At 33.9% G+C, this 21,416-nt stretch overlaps 2 protein-coding genes across 3 annotated transcripts; one reads left to right on the top strand and one right to left on the bottom strand.

Annotated features, from left to right (window-relative positions):
* Positions 1 to 305: 305 nt before the first annotated feature.
* On the top strand, positions 306 to 2,006 carry LOC120631621. The gene has a single exon (XM_039901277.1). The coding sequence runs from the start codon at positions 349 to 351 to the stop codon at positions 1,951 to 1,953; it is 1,605 nt and encodes a 534-aa protein (XP_039757211.1). The 5' UTR covers positions 306 to 348; the 3' UTR covers positions 1,954 to 2,006.
* A 2,817-nt stretch (positions 2,007 to 4,823) lies between these two features.
* On the bottom strand, positions 4,824 to 17,642 carry LOC120631642. 2 transcript variants are annotated; one of them, XM_039901300.1, is made up of 5 exons: positions 17,487 to 17,642; positions 9,114 to 9,204; positions 6,695 to 6,928; positions 5,556 to 5,685; positions 4,824 to 5,044 (listed from the first exon to the last, which is right to left on the bottom strand). In XM_039901300.1, exons 2-5 carry the CDS (start codon positions 9,180 to 9,182, stop codon positions 4,944 to 4,946), a joined length of 534 nt encoding a protein of 177 aa, XP_039757234.1. In that variant the 5' UTR covers positions 9,183 to 9,204; positions 17,487 to 17,642; the 3' UTR covers positions 4,824 to 4,943. The 2 variants fall into 2 exon arrangements, with proteins under 2 accessions (XP_039757234.1, XP_039757235.1); XM_039901301.1 differs by lacking the exon at positions 17,487 to 17,642 and adding an exon at positions 10,063 to 10,081.
* Between the last annotated feature and the right edge of the window lie 3,774 nt (positions 17,643 to 21,416).

Consider the following 21,416-nt stretch of genomic DNA (forward strand, 5'->3'; position numbering starts at 1 on the left):
TTTCCCTTGGCGAAAATTTTCACGCATTACATTTGTATACCACGAGAAAACATCTCACAAAATGAAAAACGTTTTCACCGTGACGCAGGTCAGGGCTTCGAGAGAGACGCGATACTCAATTAAGATAAGCCGCTGGCAAACGACAGTCACGGCATAATTATGTCGCTCATTCGTCGTGCCCGAACTGAAATTACTATCGTATTAAGAGTAGAGAGCAGGGAGGGTTGTTATGGTGCATCCAGTATCAAAACTATATCAGCGGAGGATCGTTGCCGTAGGCGCTCAGTCTGTGCGCGTCTCGTGTGCGCGCTCAACGCGAACGAAAGAAAGTGAAACTCAAAAACGAAAATGACAGTGATTCTACTAACCGCATGTTTACTTCACCTAACTGCAGTAAATAGCTACGGAAACGGATATGAAAAATTTAAAACTTACCAGTTAGATGTTCCCGGTAAAGAACCAATTACAATAATCGAAAACACTCCCAAAAAAGATAATGTGCGACAGTGGGAAGTCACTGAAACTACCTCAGATAATGATTCCGATATGAAAAACCTTATGACCGATATAATTCATGATGTGAAAGAAAACAGACCGCGGTGCTATGGGCCTTCTTGTCAAGAAGGATTCATCGAAAACGAAGGTCCACAAGAAGATTTTGAAGACTATGCAATAGAAAATATGGACAAATTGAAAAGTTTTAAAGACTTTTCGAATGAACGTCTTCAAGCTATCGCGGCTTTGGCAGCGAAATTAAAAAGGAATAAAATAAAATCAGACCGATTCTCTGCAACATCAAATCAAGAAGACGAAAATGATGACAAAGTATATACTTCTTGGAATCGTCTTAAAGTAAAGCAACATAAACATCCTTTTGACGATAAAGATGGTTGGGTGACATTAGAACCGGTGGCTTGGTCTACGAGCAAAATATCAAAATGGAAGCCGAATGTTAAAAAGCAAAAACCTACCTATTGGAATAATGATGATGATGATACAAAATATTCTAATGATGACCGGTTCACTTCATACCAAGAGACGGATAACGGGTACATGTATCCTCAAAACAGACCAACTCTGTCACGCCCTGGGTTTATAAATAATAAACTTCATATTCCTCAAGAATACGAACCAGAATTGCCTTCAAAACCGACATGGACTAAAAACAAACCTCAACCCCAGCAACAATCGGTGCACAGTTATCAATCATCGTGGTCATCTGATGACAGCCGACGTCCATACAAACCAGTGACAAATTGTGATAAAGATGATCCATATACAAATGATGATGCAGTTTATTATGGAATGTCTGATTCTGTTGTGACTGATCCCCGCCCATCTAACTTCCCATATGAATATGAAGCGCTGCATCAGTCGTCGATGCAAAAGCGACCAGCAAGAAGACCAACACAGGTCGTTTACTCCGACATAGACGATGATCGTTCATCGAGACCTCCGCATGGTGATGGTCACTGGGTTTTACTTTCGACTACAAAAGGATATAGGAACAAGAAACGCCAGAGATCACTTGAACCTCCTGCAGAAAATATAGCAGTACCGTCTATAACATCTCATCAGTCAGTTTCTCTAACTGTTCTACCAACTGATGATCACTCTCGTACAAACATGACAACATCACATGGTGGTTTATTGGAAGTTGAGAAAAGTTTTCAGACTGTTGAAGAATCTAAACGTGACATGGATATGAAGAATGACTTAGAAGTAGCAGCAAGCCAGCATAGGCCTATGAGGAATAAATTGATACGTAAAAAACTTGTGGGTAACAAAAATTCACCTGATAGTTCGACAGTGATGGCGGCTGTTGGAGCAGGAATGGTTCCTGCTACGATGGCTATGGTAGTGCCAATGATGTTAGGTAGACGTCGACGAAGGGATCTTTATAACGAACCTCAGATCTTGTATTTAAATGAATATCTCCAAAGAAATAATTAATCCCTCCTCTTAGAATAGGTACGTATTTATTAAATATAGTTATAAATGTGAAATTTTAAATGAGTATGACTGTGATCAATACTATAATAATAATTTTTAATTTAATAGATGTTAAGATTTAAGAATAGCGTTCTGAAGGTTAAAGTGGCAATAAAAAATTATTTATTAATCGATTTTTATAACGGGCCTTGACTAATCCAATGTATAAAATGCGTGTTAACAAAACGAAATGGAAAAACGTACGTAATGGTGTCTGAACAGTGGTCTCCGATATAATTATTTCGGTTGGTAAGATAGTTAAGGGCCAAATAGTGTCAAGTATTCTAGATATATGTCACGCCAGAAGTCATACATTGGCTCTCCATTATTGCAGACAGGTTTGAAAATAAGAATACAGTTGGTACTACATTATTGTCTAATGGACAGAGGTACGTACTGCTAAAACGAAAAACAGCACTACGTCCTACACCAATTTCTATGAACACTATTAATTTCAGAATTTCGTTTTGCGAACTTCGGAGATAATTGATTCAATATCTATAGTTTAAAAAAGGTACAAATATTATAATATAATCATTTTTTAAAAGACTTATCTGGTAAGTTAATTAAATTTTGGATTTTTAAGTTTGAATAACTATATTCCTGACTGGCTTACGTATTACGTGATGCTATGTCTTTTGTGCTTCCCCGCATATCCTCCTTAGTTTCCAACATTGCAATGGAATTCCTTAGTTCCGGGATATGAAGGCTCTTTTAGCCTTGTGAAGAAATTTTAGAAAAGCCACTGAATTAACTGTGAAGCTAGTTAATTCATCCGTTGTACTTACTTGACAATACTAAGAATCCCATAAATTAACTATACAAAGAAATATTTATTGAATTAATTAAAGGAATGTTAAAGAATATGAATTTTATTAAATCAGATCATTTATTCATTTAATTTACAAAAATAATTAGGTATTTTAATAAATATAAAATTAACTTATATCTATTTTGAGTTAGCCATTTATGCTTTTGATATAGTTTAATCAGAGAATCAAGACACAAAAACCATTAAGTATTTATATTGTTTTATTAAAATTAAGTATATGATTAAGTTATAGATAAGATTTCAAATATCACATATCGTCCAAATAATTATGAAATATTTGGAATATTTTGCATAACCAGTTTTTCTTTACATTTTTCGGTAAGTACAAATCGATATTCGTTTACTTTAACAAAATCTTTTTAGTTTTTTAAAGATTCGATTAGCTATCTAAATCTTTAAAAAACTAAAAAGACTTTGCTGTTGTAGAAAATATTTATTTCTTGTATTTTAGTTATTTAAAAAGGCATATTTTGTTTTTAACTCCTTTTTGTCATTACTTTAGAATACTCAAATCGCTATCGGTTTGCTTATAATATTTGGAGAGTTCCCTCGATTTCGCTAGAATCCCTCAAATAGATCTTTACCAAAAATGGTGGGATCACTTCTAAGATATTTACATACAAAAAATAGGATCACCACAATCGGTTTATGATTAACTGAGTAATCGCGTAACAAATATACAAAAAAAAACATACAGTCAAAGTAAACCATATTTTTGAGCAAAAATCAACCACAACTCTTTATTGTTTGGTTTTGACCAAGAAATACATTTGAGCAACGTAATACGCTTGGCTTTTTTCTGTCAACATTTCAAATTTTTGGTCGTTTCTTGCTGATTGATACCTTTCAGCCGTACAGTTTCAGTAACTAAATAAATTTAAAAAAATCTAATGATTAGTTTAATTTAAAGTCTTTGACATGAAAATGTTAAGCTTGTTTTTTGTTTGTTGGCTTCTCAGTAGTATCTGGACTGAATAGATTATGCATTATAAAGAAACAGGTCTCAAAGAAGCCTGAAATTTTGGTCTACTTAAAGAAATGGTTTTTATTTTGTCATCTTTTGTTTGTTTAAGTATTTACGCCGGGAAAAGGTGGCAATTGGAATTTGAAAATCCCTCCAAAATATGTACGTTCAGCAGATTACGTCTATAAATTTATAATTTCAATTCAACGACTCCCGGTTACGTTTGGAGGTTATGTTCAAGCTGATAGCGCATCTCGAGATCAGCTGCAGTATCTATAGTTATCAAAGCATTTTACAGTAGTTATTGCAAATTCGTGATGATGCAAATTCCAAATTTAAATTCAAATAGGAAAACAGACGTTTTCAATCATGTATATTATATGCATTGTAAGAGTTATAAAAAGCCTACACTTAAGTATTTATAACTCGTACTGGAGATTTTCTTTATTCAGTTTTAGATTACAATTTTAAAATTATAAAATACTAACCTATTCCCGCGTTAGATCACTTTGGGTGGCAGCACTGAACCCTCGTCCAATGAGGCCTATGCCCAGCTTTTACAGTTACTATGTAGTATATACGTTATGTTTAACACATAACGTATATACTACGTACACATGACGTATACACATTTTCAAAGACTTTTTTTTCCTACCAACTAACGGAAAGGCTAACGTCGCGTCGTTACATGTTTTGAAAATATTTTTTTTAACTTCTTCGCACTTACAAAAGTTGACACAAGTTGGTTTATCACAGATAAGTAATCTACTAGAACATGTTGAGGAGCACTGCAGCTACTCAACGTACTCTATTAATAAAAATGGTGCCACAAACGAACACAAATCTTTAAATAAACAAAATTTGACTGTTTTGAAAATAGTGCTATCTTTTGTCAAGAAAAACATTATGAAAAGAATCGTTATTATCAATTCAGAAGCTGTCAATTCAATTATCAAATATTTGTGTTCAACAGAATTTTAACTTATAAGCACTGTTAAAGAGCTAACAGGATTTGTGCACAATCAAATGAAAACATTGCTCTTATTTTGCTTTTATTTCACGCCCGCGCCTCTGGCACAAAGGCTTTCAGTTTCTTGAACAAACAACGTGAAGGTATCATAATATGACAGTATGCACACAAATGTCGATATTTTGTCAGTATTTGTACAGCACTTCGCCAGGACGATGGTAAATGTTGCCAGTCCTTATTGCCTCCATTAAGTACTTGACGCTGAAGAGGGAAACTATCAGAATCACTGCAATCAAATAAGAAAATAATATAAACATATTAGTCTATACCACTGTAACAGGACAATTCAAGTAAACAAAATATTTTTTCTACTTGTAGAAGCTTAACTATACACAAAACAGATTTATGTGTATAATAGTATCGACGTACGTCAAATTCTCTTTCAAACTTCATTATTCACCCATCTATTTACTTCGGTCAACGTTGCTTCTGCGCTCAACTGACTATTTTTGATGTTGCTATTTTTATACACATTCTTCGATTATAAACAGTTATTAAGGTGTAAACGTGTAGTAGTTCGCCGAGACGGTCACTTGTGTGACAAAGTTAATAACGTTTATCTGTATGTTTGTTATATATGTTTTGCACAGTTTCAACCAATCTTGATGAAATTTTGCACATTGATTTTATCCAGCAGGTAGGCAACACAACTCGATAATAAATATGTTATTTTCTATTTTGAAAGGGAAAAGTATATTCCATTTAGGTTTATGTGTTCTAAGGAAGTATGTTTTTACCATCTGATACAGCAATCAGTCCCAGTTGAATCCAGCCCGCAGTGAGCGCTTCCCACACTATCAGCCCAATGGTCAAGAAAATGTGAACAAAACTGTACATGAAGAAAGTTGTGATTGCGCAGTCGTTAACCTGAAAGCACAGAAATCATGTGAAAGTCAAAGTCAAATATTTCGTTATTCAAATAGGCACATATTATTATATACAAAATGACATAGCAGAGTAGTGATGGCGATAACTACATTTTTGAACTAAAAACTATAGCACATACAAAGGTTTTAACGCGCCCTTCTCTAAGAAGAAGCCCACAACAAACATAGCCGGGTGTTCTTTTTGTTATCACCATCTCACATTGTCATTTGAAAATATTTTATGATCATGATCATGTTCTTTATTTTAACGGATAGGACATCGACTGATGGTCGGCTCTAATTTTAAGACGTAGCGATAACTCGAGCATAAAGCAATGGTGAATCCATTGCCCACTGAGTGTCTTGAAGCCTTCTTATGAGGCCCATAGTAAGCGACTGGGTTTGGATTGTCATATACTGATGGGATTTTGAACATTTTTGTTCTAACTGTCACGAAGCTTTTCAAATGATAATCATCCGTTGAGTTGAGCAGAAATATGGATATAATTTACTATGAAAATAATGAATAAGAAAATAAGCTGAATTTGCTATTGGTATTCCGCTAAAAGCAGGAGAATCTATATGGTTTAATTTATGATTTCTTCAATCTTTCTACTCCGCATCAAACAGATCTTCGGCAATGCTCCCTCTACGCTCGTTTCGCTGCGACACCGTAGCGTGCCCAGGAATTTACAGAGAATTCCTTCTGCTGCTTTCGCGCAATATAGCATATTAAGCATTGTATTCATAGTATATCATGTAATTCCGCATTGTTGTTTTATTTTTGCTGAGAATGGCGAGCTGAATTTTATTCTGTTTTTTGTATTTGTATCTTATAGCGGAAACAGACAGTGGGCAAACTGACAGTCTACAAACTGACAGTCGGCAAACTGACAGATAGACTGGCAGATGGACGGACAGTCCTAGTAATTGTGTCCCGTTTTACCTTTTGGGTACGGAGCCCTAAAAATAGTGTAATGGTAGGTATTACGAAAGCAATTTGCTCATACCTTGTAAGCGCCACACGTGAATATACAAGAGAAGATGAACATCAGCAATCCAATAATGACATACGTTAAATAATATATCATTATGATCAATGTGACTAGATCTTCCTTCTGCGTGCCGAAAATTGTCTCCACTTTTTCAAAATTGCCGAATCTCTGCTCATTGGTTTCGTCTCTGGCAATGAGACTGAGACCCAGCTGGTAAAGGTGAAATGCCGCTACCGCCAAACTTATTATCTGCAAGTAACAAAATGAAAAATTTCAAAGTAACTGAACGCCAAAAACCTGATTATTTTCAAATACATAATAGGGGTATTTTTAATGGTAATAAATAAAAAAAAAAAAAAAAAAAAAAAAAAAAAAAAAAATTCAAAATTCATTTATTTCAAGTAGGCCTAATACAAGCACTTTTGAAACGTCAAGTCTGTCCGTGTGTAGTGACTCTACCACCGGTTCGGAAGGCAGATTCTACCGAGAAGAAGCCGGCAAGAAACTCAGCAGTTGCTCTTTTCCAACATCAAAAATTTACATTTTATATTTTAACATTCATTTTTCTATCTTGTGAGAGATGAAAGCGGAGCCGGATGCTTCCAAGCAACCTTGTCATTAAGAAACTCATCAATTGTATAATAACCTCGCTGTAATAAATGTGTTTTAACACATTCTTTAAACTTATGGATTGGTAGGTCCAAAATTACCTTAGGAATCATATTATAAAAGCGTATACTCAATCCCACAAATGACTTCTGCACCTTTCGCAGACGATATGCAGATGTCACTAATTTATGACCATTTCTTGTAAGTCGACTGTTTATATCCACTTTTTGTTTATAAAGACTAATATGTTGTCTTACAAATACTATATTGTTATAAATGTATTGTGAGGCTACCGTAAGTATACCAATTTCTTTAAATTTTTCACGGAGGGATTCACGTGATTTAAGTTTATATATTGACCGTACAGCTCTTTTCTGCAATATGAATATAGTTTCAATATCAGCAGCTTTGCCCCATAATAAGATCCCGTAAGACATCACACTATGAAAGTACGCGAAGTAAACAAGTCTTGCTGTTTCTACGTCAGTAATCTGTCTAATTTTCCTGACGGCGTAGGCAGCCGAGCTTAGTTTACCTGCTAGTGTATCTATATGGGTACCCCACTGAAGCTTACAATCCAAGGTCATGCCCAGAAAAACTGTGGAATCTTCCATTTTTAGTGATTCTCCATTTATTATTATATTTTTATTAACTATACGTACGGACGTATACGGCAAAAAAGGACCTAGTCCTTTTTTGCCGTATACGTCCTGAATAAACAAAAAACTTAGGTATGTCCCGATCCATAGATCGGTAATCTTAAGTCCTTGTACTTGGAAAAGTACTGCTATCTCACTACTCGTTCTATTTCGGTAGGGTTGAAGCAAAAGTCCACCATACAAATTATTATTATTATAACTCTCTGGCATGCAGGTTGCCTTCTCAATGGTTGCCTTCACCGTTGCTAATTAAACTCTTAAAATCAGCATATTAAATTAATGATTAAAGTAACGATAGCAAAACGTTAAATTAGTGCGTTACACGCACATAACTCGGACCCAGAAGCCAAAGAGTAAATAAACAAATCTTACATAAAACTTCTAACGCCGAGCGCATATCGTCATTTCCTTCGAAGGTAAAATAAATATTGTGCACGTGTTAGGGCGGACAGTAGCGAATTACGTGCTTATATAACTTAACTGTTTACTTTCTTTTTTCAAGTAGGTAGCTGGCCAGCTGCTATACCTATTTGTAGTCGCTTTTGAAAGTTACCTACGTAGATATTTTTTCTATTGTTGTGTGGTAAAAAAACTAAAGCTTCGAGCATCGTCTTGCACCCTTTGGTGTTCAGTGGTGTTTTCAAGTAAACAATGGTCATGTCAGTTAAGTTAATATCGTAGTATCGACAAGTACCTTCCTGGCGCAGTGGTGAGCGCTGTGGTCTTGGAAGTAGAGGCCCCGCGTTCTATCCCCATTTTGGTAATTTTTATCCTCTGAATTTTCTCTTCTTTGGTCTGTTGGGAGGCTTTGGCCGTGGCTAGTAACTCAATAGCGACAAAGGCGTGCGCGATTAAGCGTTCCGATTTAGTATAACTGTCACATCCCTAAGCTCGCTACCATCTTAGACAGCATAAACTCTTACCATCAGGTGAGATTGCAGTCAAAGAAAATAAAGTAATAAAAACAAAAAAAATCTGGTTGCCGCTCGCCCAGGTCGCTAATATAATATTGCATATAAAAGCGTCCTTGGCGATATGGTATATAGAAAGAAATCAACCTTTAGGTGAATATAAGCGCCCGACGAAACAAACATAGCAAAACTTTGCAGACTTCTCGTTCTCAGACATCAGAACCGTTTATAAAGGCGTCAAAGAACAGTACTCACAATAACAATGTATCCGAACACAATGTTTCCCAGCCTCAATGGGAAGCAGAAGAGAAATTTTCTTGTCATTTTTCGTCATTCGTACGTGGTCCTGAAATTGGATAAATACAATTTTATAAATCAATCACATGTCTTAGAAGGTATATTAAGAGAAATTTTAACATCATTAATGGATTTTTAATGGGAAAAATCCGTAACTCAGCAATGCCCTTAAAAGTAAACAGAACTTTAAACAAACTTTAAAAGGACTACATGAACGAAAAAATGTTTTAATTTAGATTAGATTTAAGACAACAATTAATAATATTTATATGTAAATATGTCATGCCTTCCTGATGCTGCATCCCAAGCAGCCTGAAATAGCATTCGAAGTGATAAAACTTGTTACTATTCGAGTGTGCCGTCTAATGATATCGATACCGAAATACAGATTTGTGACGTCAAGATTGACCCTCTGAACTTTAAGATTGACGTCACAAACTGCAGTTATACGATCGTGATACGATTTTAATGTCATAGTGAACGCCCTTGTAACTGGCGCGGCGCTACCTAAGTATAACTTATGCTGAATTTAGAAACAGAAATCTATTTATTCTAGTGGAAAAAATTTAAATTCTCTTTTGAAGTGTTGTTAAATATATTCTTTATTTTTTGAGTAGATTTACACCTCGTAAAGTCAAAGTCATAACTTAAAAGACTTATAAAAAGGAATGATGCGTACATACAATTCCATTGCAATGAGATAATCGTGTTAAATTCTTATATCATATCTTTAATCGTGTTCCAAACCCGGCCTGATCTAAGAAGCCAACAACAAACTCTGCCGGGTAATCTTTAGGTATATAGGTATATAGTTTAGATCTACGGTTTTAACGAGGACGTTGAGTCATAAGCAGAAAGTAAAACGAAAACATCTCATAGGTACCTATACGAATACACAAATACGAACCATGAAACATCCAACTTTCGATACATTTATCAACATTTATATCATTCACGCGCCACCAACTGCTCAACACCTAATTTGTTTATCGATTTTATTGATTCTATTCACAACAAATCGGTTTAAATTCATATAACTTGTTTTACACACACTGCACTGTTGCAGATAAAATTAAATAATTGTATAAAAGCCCGCAGTGCATAAAACACAACCGATATTCTCGGGAACAGGGCACAGTGTGTTATTTTAGGGTTAATTAGCTATACATGTTTGATGCTCATTCGCAGCTTCAGAGGACATGCTCTGGTGAACTGTGAGGCTAGCTTAACGCTTTAATCACGTGTACCTACATCAAAGCACATTTCTTCTTAGTTTAACTGAGGTAAAAAAAATAGTTCTACGATTTTATATTTTGTACTCTCATGATCGCCATCCTCAGCCTATCAGAATGTACTGCTAGCAGCAGGTCTCCTCTCGCGTAGGTCAGATTGTGTTTAAGAGCAATGACCCACCATGCTGCTCCAATGCGGGATCGTGGGCGTATTTCTTAACAGAAAATTAACACCCACATCCTTGCCAGATTCAGATATCAAACTTCGAAATAAAACATCATATTATATCTACACATTTGTATACAGCTGTCTAAATAAGTATCCAAAATAAATGAAACATTTTTAAAACTTCATGTCTCGGTAATTTTTTAAATGTGGTTATTTACTGTACGTTGACATAATAACTTATTGTATAAAATGCAGTTTGCATATTGACAGAATAAACTACTACGCGGCTCTCGCGCTTTCTATAGGGTGGTTTTCATGCACCAAATAATTTAATTCTTTCTTTAATATTCCTATCATTTAAATCTCCATTTTGAATATAATGATAATGAAAGAATTAAATTATTTGGTGCAAATTTTAACTGAGTAGTTCATTTCAACGATGTAAACGTTAAAAAATCGAAGTGTATAGGTATTTATTCTATGGTAAAAGAGTTTTAGCAAAGTTAATGGAGTTAAAATCGTTTGGACATATCAGGGTCAAGGTTTTGTTAGTGATTCGCCAGAGAGAATATTTTTGCTTCTGTTTTAATAAACTTACACAAACTAATGCTGGTTATACTTACATCATCATGCCTATCGCCCAAAAAATTTTATCTAAATCCTTTTTGGAGCATATTTATTTAACAGTGTATGGCTTTCGCTTTCATTTCATTTTCATTTTCAGTTTGGTATAAATGGATGACAATTTTTAATGTATAAATGAATTGAGAGATTGGAGTTGTGCCAATATTTAATGTATAAATGAATTGAGAGATTGGAGTTGTGCCAATATTTTATGTATAAATGGATGATTTGCATAGCATCAAGCCTGCAAGCTGCAGTGATAGGACAATAGGCATGATGTATGATCAGCATTATGGTCGTCACAGACGTTTTATGCGTATAAGGCTTTCAGAGCTTGGGGCTATTAGCAGAACCGTAGGTATAACTCGTAAGAAATTTTGAGCCATTACGGTTGACTTAGCGTCCCGACACCGACAAAACATATCATACAGGAGAAGGTTTATTCAAATATTTTCAACGATAACTATACAATTTACACACATGTAGCACATTTATCTTGAAACTTGTAGTTACAAAAATCTTCAAAACGTAGGTATAATTTGTTTTGTATCTACCTATTACGCTAAGCCGGCGGTAAATGGTTTGATATGCACGACATATATATTATATGTCCATTTGTATAACGAACCAGGGTTCCGATTATTAAGACTATTCCACTATTAATTAAAAAACTGGTTGAATTCTTGTACTTGTTTTGAGTGAGCGGCCCGCACCGTTTTAAACCAAAAATATTTAGAATAAGTACTACTACTTATGTTCTTTACTTATGTCCTAAAAAAATATAATAAACATATTGCATTTTATACAGTTATCATACGTTGAAGTTGCAGGAATAAACCGTCATCAGTTATATAGAATGCGTGGCACAGGTCGATGTATGATGGTTCAAAGATACGGTTCGCCGAGCACCTTTGTTAAGGTGAGGGATCCCTATAAAGCTCGTGGACAGGCCAAGGTCGATAAAAAAAGAAATAACGAGACACGTAGGAGGTGCGTCATAATTTATGCGTCTTTATATGTTCGTATCATATATTTATATGTAAGGATAGAAGCTACCGCGTTTTTTTTAGCGCGTAAGTGTACTTTACTAAGTGTGATTGAATGATTGTAATTTTATTGCATACCAAACAAACGTGCAGAAAAATAAGAAAAAACACAACACAATGTATACCTCAATGTAAGACTGAGGTGTATTTGGGGTTGCTACAGCTCACAGGGGAGACGGGTCGATCGCGAAAGCACACCACGGGAAGAGTCCCATGGCTCGACCACATCGAAGGAAGAAAACTGCGGCATACTGAAGTGTATCGCTAATGCACTCGTATTCATATCAAAATATCTACCGCCATCCCAATGAATATAATTTTAATTATTACTATAAGTATCATATTAATATATCACATTATTACTATATCATCTTAATATATATAAATCTCCTGTCACGATGTTTGTCCGCGATGTACTCCTAAACTACTTAACCGATTTTAAATTAAATTGGCACACTGTGAGCAGTCCGGTCCAACTTAAGAGATAGGATAGCTTAGGTCTTTAATTATAAAATTCAAAATTCATTTATTTCAAGTAGGTCTAATATAAGCACTTTATAGTCGCAATTTTATTTTATTGCAAATTGTTTGTCTGTGATTAATTGATAGTCACAACTCACATGTTATATAGGTATAAATACTATTATACTCATTTAAGGCTTAGCGATACTGAATACTTTAAAAACAAAATCAAACGCAGACGAAGTCGCGGGAAACAGCTAGTAGTAATATAAAATTATAAGCACATTTGTTTTAAAATTTCTCTAACAATTCATTTCAATCATAGATTTTTTTTATGAAAGTTTCAAATCGTTTATGATTATGAGGTGATATTTTTACGAGTCAACCCGGTCCTTACGCAGTTAACTAGAGTTAACTAAGGTTATCTAGATTTGTCTTAAAAACTTCTGGTCAGATCCCTGAAATTTTGCGTTATCTTGTTGCAAACGTCTGCTCACACAGTAGAAACCCTGATATTAGAAAAAAAAAAACACCTTTAAGGAGGAAAATGGGTGTTAGAATTTTGTGTCACAACCACTGTATACGAAAATATCGTATCTATACAAGTGACAAAAATACAAAAAATATTCTCTAAATAGTCATTTATATGCACGTACTCGTAATTGAGGACGTAACACTCGTGGTACAAACCTAGATTACGTTATTACTTATTAGGTACATGAAAGAGGGACGTTTTAATGAGTAGTATTGACGTAAAAATGATTTGCTACTTCGCATTACACATTGTATTTATTCCTTTAAGTGTAGGTACTATAGTTTGATTAACAATAGTAAAGCTTAAATTTTAAACAAAGCAATTTTCACTCGTTTTCGTGTTACTGCATCAAGTGTACACGTAACCCTTTTTCAATGAAGAACTTAGTGCTTTTAAGGTCACGTGATAATTAATTAGTAAAGTTTTCTGGAGGTCTACCAAAAGATACTTACTAACTTAGAGGCATAGGTACTGCTTGGGTTTATAAGAGGGACAAGAAAAGCGTTTAAGAGTTTGAGCCCAAAAAAATCATTTTTTCAGCCTATTTTTGTTAGCTTTCTAGTGACAAAGCGAATGTGTTGGTCAGAAGAAAGTTACGAGGATCTATTCAATATTTTTGAAAACCACAGAGTGCCATTTCAAAAAAACGACAACTAGTGACAACTGTTTGCCAGTATTATGACTAGATGGCGCTTATTCGAATCCATAACAATCGTAGTTAACTTTAACGGTATCGAATGGGTAGAAATTCTTTCATTACGCACCAGATAACCTTCAGTAATGCTTTTTCTATGTGACATATTTTTATGGGTGCCTTGTACCTACGAAAAAACGATCAAAGATAAAAACAATTGATTTACAACGGTAATGTAATATCAACAAGAAATGAATCAAATCCCGTTTTAATAATTCATCTCCATTTACAGACGAGTGGTCTGAGCATGATCCGAGGCAGATATAAGAAAGTGATTCAAAGAAACCATCAAGTATTGGATTCCATCAATATACTTCGTGTACGGGTTTTACAAGTATCGCTTGCATTTTAGATTTTCTATATTATTCATATCGATATCTAGTGGTACCTATCTGTAGTGTTTTAGTTTTTCTCGTCTTAGAGCATGATCTCTGCTATTTATCTATTAAAGTTTTTAAACTAAGATTTTCGTGGTTAATAAACATTTCTTAAAAAAAATAAACGGGTACATCCCACGATAATATTTTTGGATTTGTCGATATTTCAACCCAGTTGCATGGATCGTGGTCGATCAGTGATACGGACGGGATTCAGTCAGTCAGACGCGTGGCGAATATAACATGACGTTAATATGACCTTTAGTGAAACTAAAGTCAAGAACTTTTTCCCCGTTCCACCACAGAACAGCGAGATACCGTTAGCAGTGACATCCTTATGTGGTTGATATTCCACCAACACGCACGAAACGTTTTTTAATCCACGTTTCTGATACGAACCGCTAGGATGTGGAACGCCCTCTTGGCAACTGTGTTTCCCTGCCACGTATAATTTGAGTACTTTCAAGGCAAGAGCGAATAGGCTTTTTCTAGGCAAGCGTGCTCCAACCTAGACCTCATCATTGCTTTCTAACGGGCATGATTGTCATCAATCGCTGGCCTATTTTTAATAAAAAACAGCAGGTAATAGCTAGTTTTATATAATTACCTTTGTCATGCAGCAGATGTAAGATGTAAGAATAGTAATTAACAATTCATTTTATGTAGCAGATGTGTAGTAGATACCTATTTACTTACGCATGCTATTTGCGTGGGCAATAATTATTTTGCATTAATGGTTAAGCAATGAATTTTAAGTAGATGAAGTTGGATATATTTTATAAATTGACACTACACTTTTAACGAGAATAACATTGCAGTTGAGAATGCCGCCAGCCGCTAGCCGCCAACAAATATTATGAAAAAATTTATGGAGCTAAAAAATAATATAACTAATACTTACATTCAATATTGCAATAAGAATAATTACATTTTCATACTATGAGAGTAAGATAAGAAAGTGAAACTGCGATTTCATACTGCAATCAAGTGTTACCTGCATTGAGTGAAAAGTTGTAAAAATCATTTTGGATTTACGCAGCAATTTTTTTTATTTAATAAATCTTAGTTGGATTATTGTTAACACACAAGAATATATGGACTTTTGATAAGTTAATTCTACAACACACTGCGTCGCATCACCTCTTCCTCGATTGTTAAGGGTCGCAGCGTGATGTTAAAATATAGCATTACAGAAGAATTGTTTTATCAAATGCATAATATATTTTTTAACTGGTACATCTAGAAATTGGTTCAAATAAAAACTTTAGCTTTAGTACTGACAGACAGATATAGATAACCTATTGTTTTTTTTATCGACCTAGAATTTGAAACCATATTTGGAAGCGAAACGTTAAAAAGAAAGCCCAACGAGGCCTTTATTGCATTGGCTTCAATGATACGCGACTAAATAAAGGGCTAAACTCCTTTTAGGGGCGATAAACACCTGTCCCTACATTTTTATGGTTACTAGCAAAGCAGGTCGCCTCGTCCCTGTTTAAAAGGTTAATGACTATGAAAATGCTATTTATAATCTTTAGCAGAACACTATAGAGACCGTCTATTGTCGTCCGCCCAGTAACTGACATAAGAAAGCAGGAGGTTAATAATTTGACGCATTATTTTTAATGAGGCTGTTTTGTTTATTTTAAATGGGAATTTTTAAAGCCAGACGTGACACAGACTATTAGGTATCAACAGTTAATTAAACTGCTTGTTTAGTATTTTAATTAAGTATATATTACCACTGTAATGTAAAAATGTCGTAAATTATAACTTCACGTTTATAACATTTCGCAACAATTTGCTACAAAAAACTTTTAAAATCCGTCTTTTAACTTGCAATAAAACTGTTAAGCTTTTAACTGTTAAAAACTGTTTTAAATATACGTCTTGTGACACTGAGAAAGTCTAGGTAACATATAGCCTAGCTAAAATTATTCACACAAGACAAGACAGACCTTTGTAACTAATATTTGGGTATACAACTTTGCGTTATATCTTCTTTAAAAAATAAACATATAGCCTAGCTAAAATTATTTGTACTGTGCCATTGACCTGCTATTAAACTGTAATGAGAAGACCCCACTTCTCATTATATTCTAATGAGATATTGAGTTTTATTCCGGTTATTGTACTGTATGCTTATTGATTGGTCGCCCTTGCGTCAACGCACGTTTGACATCATGTTACTAGTTTATCGTACAAACAACATTTATTTAGTCCATATACACAACATTTTAATTGGTCGCCATGCCACTTGTCACACGTTCATGAAGAGTTGTTGGTTTTTATTCAGAATTTAAGCACAGTATTAGGAAGAGGTACGTACGCTCCAAGTCTTTGATCTCGTGGTAAAAGCCGACATCATCTAAACAGTATCGCAACATTAGACTCTAACTCCTGAGCTGACTCTGACCAGTGAGGGACCTTTCTCGCCCTGCACTTGAAGCATGATTGATGTACCTAGACGGCTTCGACTGGCGCCTTTGGAGAATATATCGCTGAAGGTGTCTTATCTACCACTTTTTTTTATTGTTGATATTTTTGGTGACATATTATATATTATAAAACATAAATTTAAATTGGTAGAGGCTACCAATTTAAATTTATGTTTTATATCACTCGGAAACCTACATCGAACTAATAACATGCCCCTTTTATGAAAGGTAGGTAAAATAAACACATTTCATCACAATTCAGGTAAACGCTTTTTTACCTGAATATCTAACATTGCCTTACTTTATTTTTAACTTTTTTATTATACACAAAAAGTTTAAATTTATTTATTCGTTTGATCATATTTAATCATAGTTTCTAAATGCTTAAATGCACGTACACAATAAAAATATTTACTTCACTTCATATGTGTATTTATCTAACTCAATGCCCAAAAATATCAACAATCCGATGTCTAACAAATGTAACAAATTTGGCAGTAAATTTTTAATTTTAAAGTTACGTTAGGTAGTAACTTTATTGCCTTAAATTCTGTTCTCTTTTATGTTGTTCATGTTGTGTACAAAAGTATTCATTAACTCGAATGTAGCCGTAATCATGGCTAAATGGAAAACAAAGTTCCATGCGGGCTAGGCCACAGAACACACAGAAAATGTCCCTACATTAAATTTAACGGTAGGCATCAAAGTAATTGTATAAATTCACTTAAATAAAGCGACAACCTTGAAAACTTACGTTTAAATACAAAAAAATCGATCTTCGTTTCTTCCAAGATACAGGGCGACTCAAAACATAACACTTTTGAAGACACTTATACTCGATATTCAATTTGTAGTTTAAAAAATTTCAAAATTCGAATGTTTGTTGACGACGCGCCCGCGCACTCTACGCTATCTGACGGTATGAGGATCGAAGGCAATGGCATTACGTCACACGAGACGCAACCTATTGACTTGACTTGGAAACGTCAGCCAAGGTCGCAAACGGACAACGACTTTTTGGTCTTTCGAAATTCATTCTCGGATCACGTCTTACCTGTGTGAAATTTTGGGGATCGTGGGAATTTATTGTTGTCCACTTTATCCATACTTACAATATAAATACAGAAATTCTGATTGTTTGTTCGCTAGTTCCTTAACTTATGTTCTTTTTAACTACGTATTTACATTTTTGACACTTACCTAAAGCTTTCTCTGCATCGTATGGTTATTTTTTTTGATCCTTGGAAACCATCCGGAAACTATTCCCGTGTGATTTAAAAATATGACCTTTACCGCTAAACTTTATAGAGAGAATTTAATAGATATATCTGCATCCTGCAGACGCACATAAGATACTTTTTCCTTGAAAACTATCAAACCAAAGGAAAAAAACTGATTACGCGATTTTTTTCAAAATATTTAAAGAAACGCGTGTGAAGTCTTAGTCAACAGCAAGTTTAATAACAAAGACTTTTACACAGATGTTTTGTTTTAAAAACTAACAAAGACAAAAGTTTGCATGATTTATTACGCGTAGCAGTAATTACTTATTAGAATAAATTAACATAAATTAAATAACAAAGGTAATTTCTTTAGTCATTATAATAAGTAATGTCTAAACAAAATGAAAAATTTGAACTCTTGACTTGAGTAGAATTTTACTTTTATGAACCCAAACATTTATGAACATTGCTTTTGCTTCATTTTTAATAATCCTTCATAAAAGTCGTTCGTATTCAGCAATTTTTTTGTTATGTTGCACACCGATTTCTCAAATCGTAAAATTCCTATTTAACTGGCGTAGTAGCTTAAAAATCTAAATTTTGTTTGTCCACAAATTTTAAAGTCGCGTGATAGTGATTTCCGTTATTCTCATCCGACTACAAAAAGGTGTTCTGAAGTAGTTAATTTATTTTTCGATAGTAAATTAATTTTTCGATACAGTTTATGATAGGTTTATTTCCTCTATTTAACAGTTTTCTAAGTAGTTAATGGTGAACTGGTCCTAATGGTCTGTGGTTTGTTTACTAGGATATAGAACAGAATATAGAGATAGGACAAAGAATATTTAAAAAAAATCCATTCAGAGATAAGTTTGAAATCCCTCTTAACTCATGAATATTTTTAAAACATTTTGTCACACTATGACTGTTATTATACAGATATTACAATAGCAAACAGTTCACATCCAACACCTATAGCCTTGAGGATTATGCTATCTAAAGTTTGTGAGATGCCTACCTAGATAACAAACATTTTTAGTTGATTTAAAAATAACTGATAAGAATAATATTTACCTAATACTTCATCTCAAATATAGGAGGAATACGTAATATATGTTTCAGTATCGCACAATATTTTTCTATAGATGCAATATCATTAATTGCTGTCGGATCCTATTAGCCTAATTACATGTTGCACCGAGTTTGAATTATGTTCAACTGTCTGGAGCTTATTTTCATAATGATACATGAATATTGAATATGACGTATAGTAATTTTATTTTAGTTTGGTGAATAACTGGTGAAATCTTATCGAAAACCAAAACTAGAAAATTAGGAGCAGTAAGAAACTTTAATTTTGAGAAAGTGAGCTAATATAATCTTGCTCAATTTTAGTTAAATTTTCACCTATTTCTATCTTTAATTTAAATTTCGTAATTGGTTCTATTTCTATCTTTAAAGTAAAAAGTATTGCAATTTAGAGAAAACTTGTAATACTATCGTATATATGTGTGTATGTATGTGTGTGTTGCTCCCGAACCAATGAACCGATCTTGATTTTGATTGAGACGAGACTAGAAAATTGGTAGTCATAATTATTAACTTAACCCTACAGTGATGAAGATAATATACCAAATACCATAAGTCTGAAGAGAGCGTATCTTAGAGATTTTTCTCGAAGCAGCTGTATACAGTCTTTAATTTTGTTCACGATGCGTCATCAGCGTTATGGTTGTAATGACGTCGCATAACGACCTTTTATTGCGTTTTCATGGGGCTCCAAGGGCGCTGGGAATTACAGGCTTCTATTATCTGTAATGAAAATTGAGTCGTTGAAGAAAATTAGGCACACTTTCTTACTTTAAATCAACAAATATGTTATGGTGCTGAGTGCTGCTACTAAATGAGGTTAAAGATTGATAGAACTTAAACTACTAATAAAAATCTGAGTAGCTTCGCAGTGCATATACTTATTTTTAATGTTATTTTGACCATAACACTGGCTAAATGGTTATCCACTAAACAGGATTCAGTAAATTTTATTTATATTTGATATTGAGCCAAACCAGAAGACATAAAAAAATATTCAAATTGGTCCAGTCGTTTTCAAGTTTGTCCGAGATACAGGCAAGGCAATTATTTTTTAAATCTATATTAGAAAGAAGATAGATAACTAGTTCGGATAATCTTTCTTAATATTTTATATATTTTACGACAGGCTATAAAAAACGTACATACATTATATCTATAATTTATTTTTAATTACAGGGTTACATTTGGAGGAAACATTAAATATTTATTTTTATTAACATAAAAACTCGAATTTGTAAATAGATCCACACGTAAGAATTTATACTTTTTTTAAGAGCTAAACACAAATGACTCTGAGTTAAAAAAACTGAGTTTATCAATAAATTACAGCAATAGTTATTTAGTAAGTTATGCGAATAAAAATTTTGAATTAACATTTTGGATCATATACATTAAACCTTTTTTTTAAAACTTTTTTTTGCACACCAAGAAAAAGGTTTACAAAAGGCGGACTTAATGTCAAACCATTTTCTACCAGCCAATTTTGGGACGTGCGCGAAAATACTAGTGTAAGTGTGGCAAAAACAAAACTCATTATAAAGTAGTAAAAGATGATATACAACGTGTAAATGAAAACCGAAATAATACTTCAAAGACTTTAGAGGTATATTATGTACTGTCTCTGAGACTTATCTTTGAAACCGAAAACCTTATAGTTTTTGCTTAAACCACTGCCATAGTTTTTACTGAAAGAAATAAGATACAGCCTTAACATCACATGCAAAATTAAAATCATGTGACTCCTGTCACTTTATTAGGTACGCGTCGCGCAGCGTAGGTACTATGCGTGTGTCGGTCTTTTATCTTCAATAGGGTTGTCATAAGTGAACACTTAGAATTTTAAATTCGTTTGTATGTAAAAGTAAATTCGTAATTATGTTACACGTTGTATTTGAAGATATTGTTTGAAGAAACATAATACAAATAGACATACATTAAGATAAAAAAAATATATAAATGCTACATTTATGTAAGTATCATATAACGAATGGATATAAATATATTAATATAATAAAATATAAACTTACATAAAGTTTTGCATCGCAGGGTATGGAGTAAAGTTTTGCATCGCAGGTATGTCACTGACTTTTTTTAGAAGATGTTCTTTGACTTGTTTATTAAACGAGGGTTTAGAAGAAAGTCTCTTGATTGGATCCGGCTTCCATTCCATAGCTGAACTGCGTCGAAAGTGAAGGATTCCGAAATAAAACCAGTCTTGTAGGCAGTCACAGACAGTAGGAGACTATTAAAAGAGCGCAGACTGGGATCGCAAACTGTAGACTTCAACTTAAATCTGCTCTTTAGGTACAGGGGTATGAAAGGGTTATTAAGAACCAGGTGCACAGAATCCTTTGATCCTCTGACCTTGT

Source organism: Pararge aegeria, chromosome 18 (assembly GCF_905163445.1).
Source record: "Pararge aegeria chromosome 18, ilParAegt1.1, whole genome shotgun sequence".
NCBI classification, from domain to species: Eukaryota; Metazoa; Arthropoda; class Insecta; order Lepidoptera; family Nymphalidae; genus Pararge; species Pararge aegeria.

Excerpts from the sequence above, each read along its gene's own strand:
- LOC120631621 (XM_039901277.1), top strand. The coding sequence starts at position 349 with ATGACAGTGATTCTACTAACCGCATGTTTACTTCACCTAACTGCAGTA.
- LOC120631642 (XM_039901300.1), bottom strand. The coding sequence starts at position 9,182 with ATGACAAGAAAATTTCTCTTCTGCTTCCCATTGAGGCTGGGAAACATT. Across the intron at positions 5,686-6,694 it reads TCACGTGTGGCGCTTACAAG|GTTAACGACTGCGCAATCAC; the intron begins GTATGAGCAAAT and ends CTGTGCTTTCAG. Across the intron at positions 5,045-5,555 it reads ACTGATTGCTGTATCAGATG|TGATTCTGATAGTTTCCCTC; the intron begins GTAAAAACATAC and ends ATTTGATTGCAG.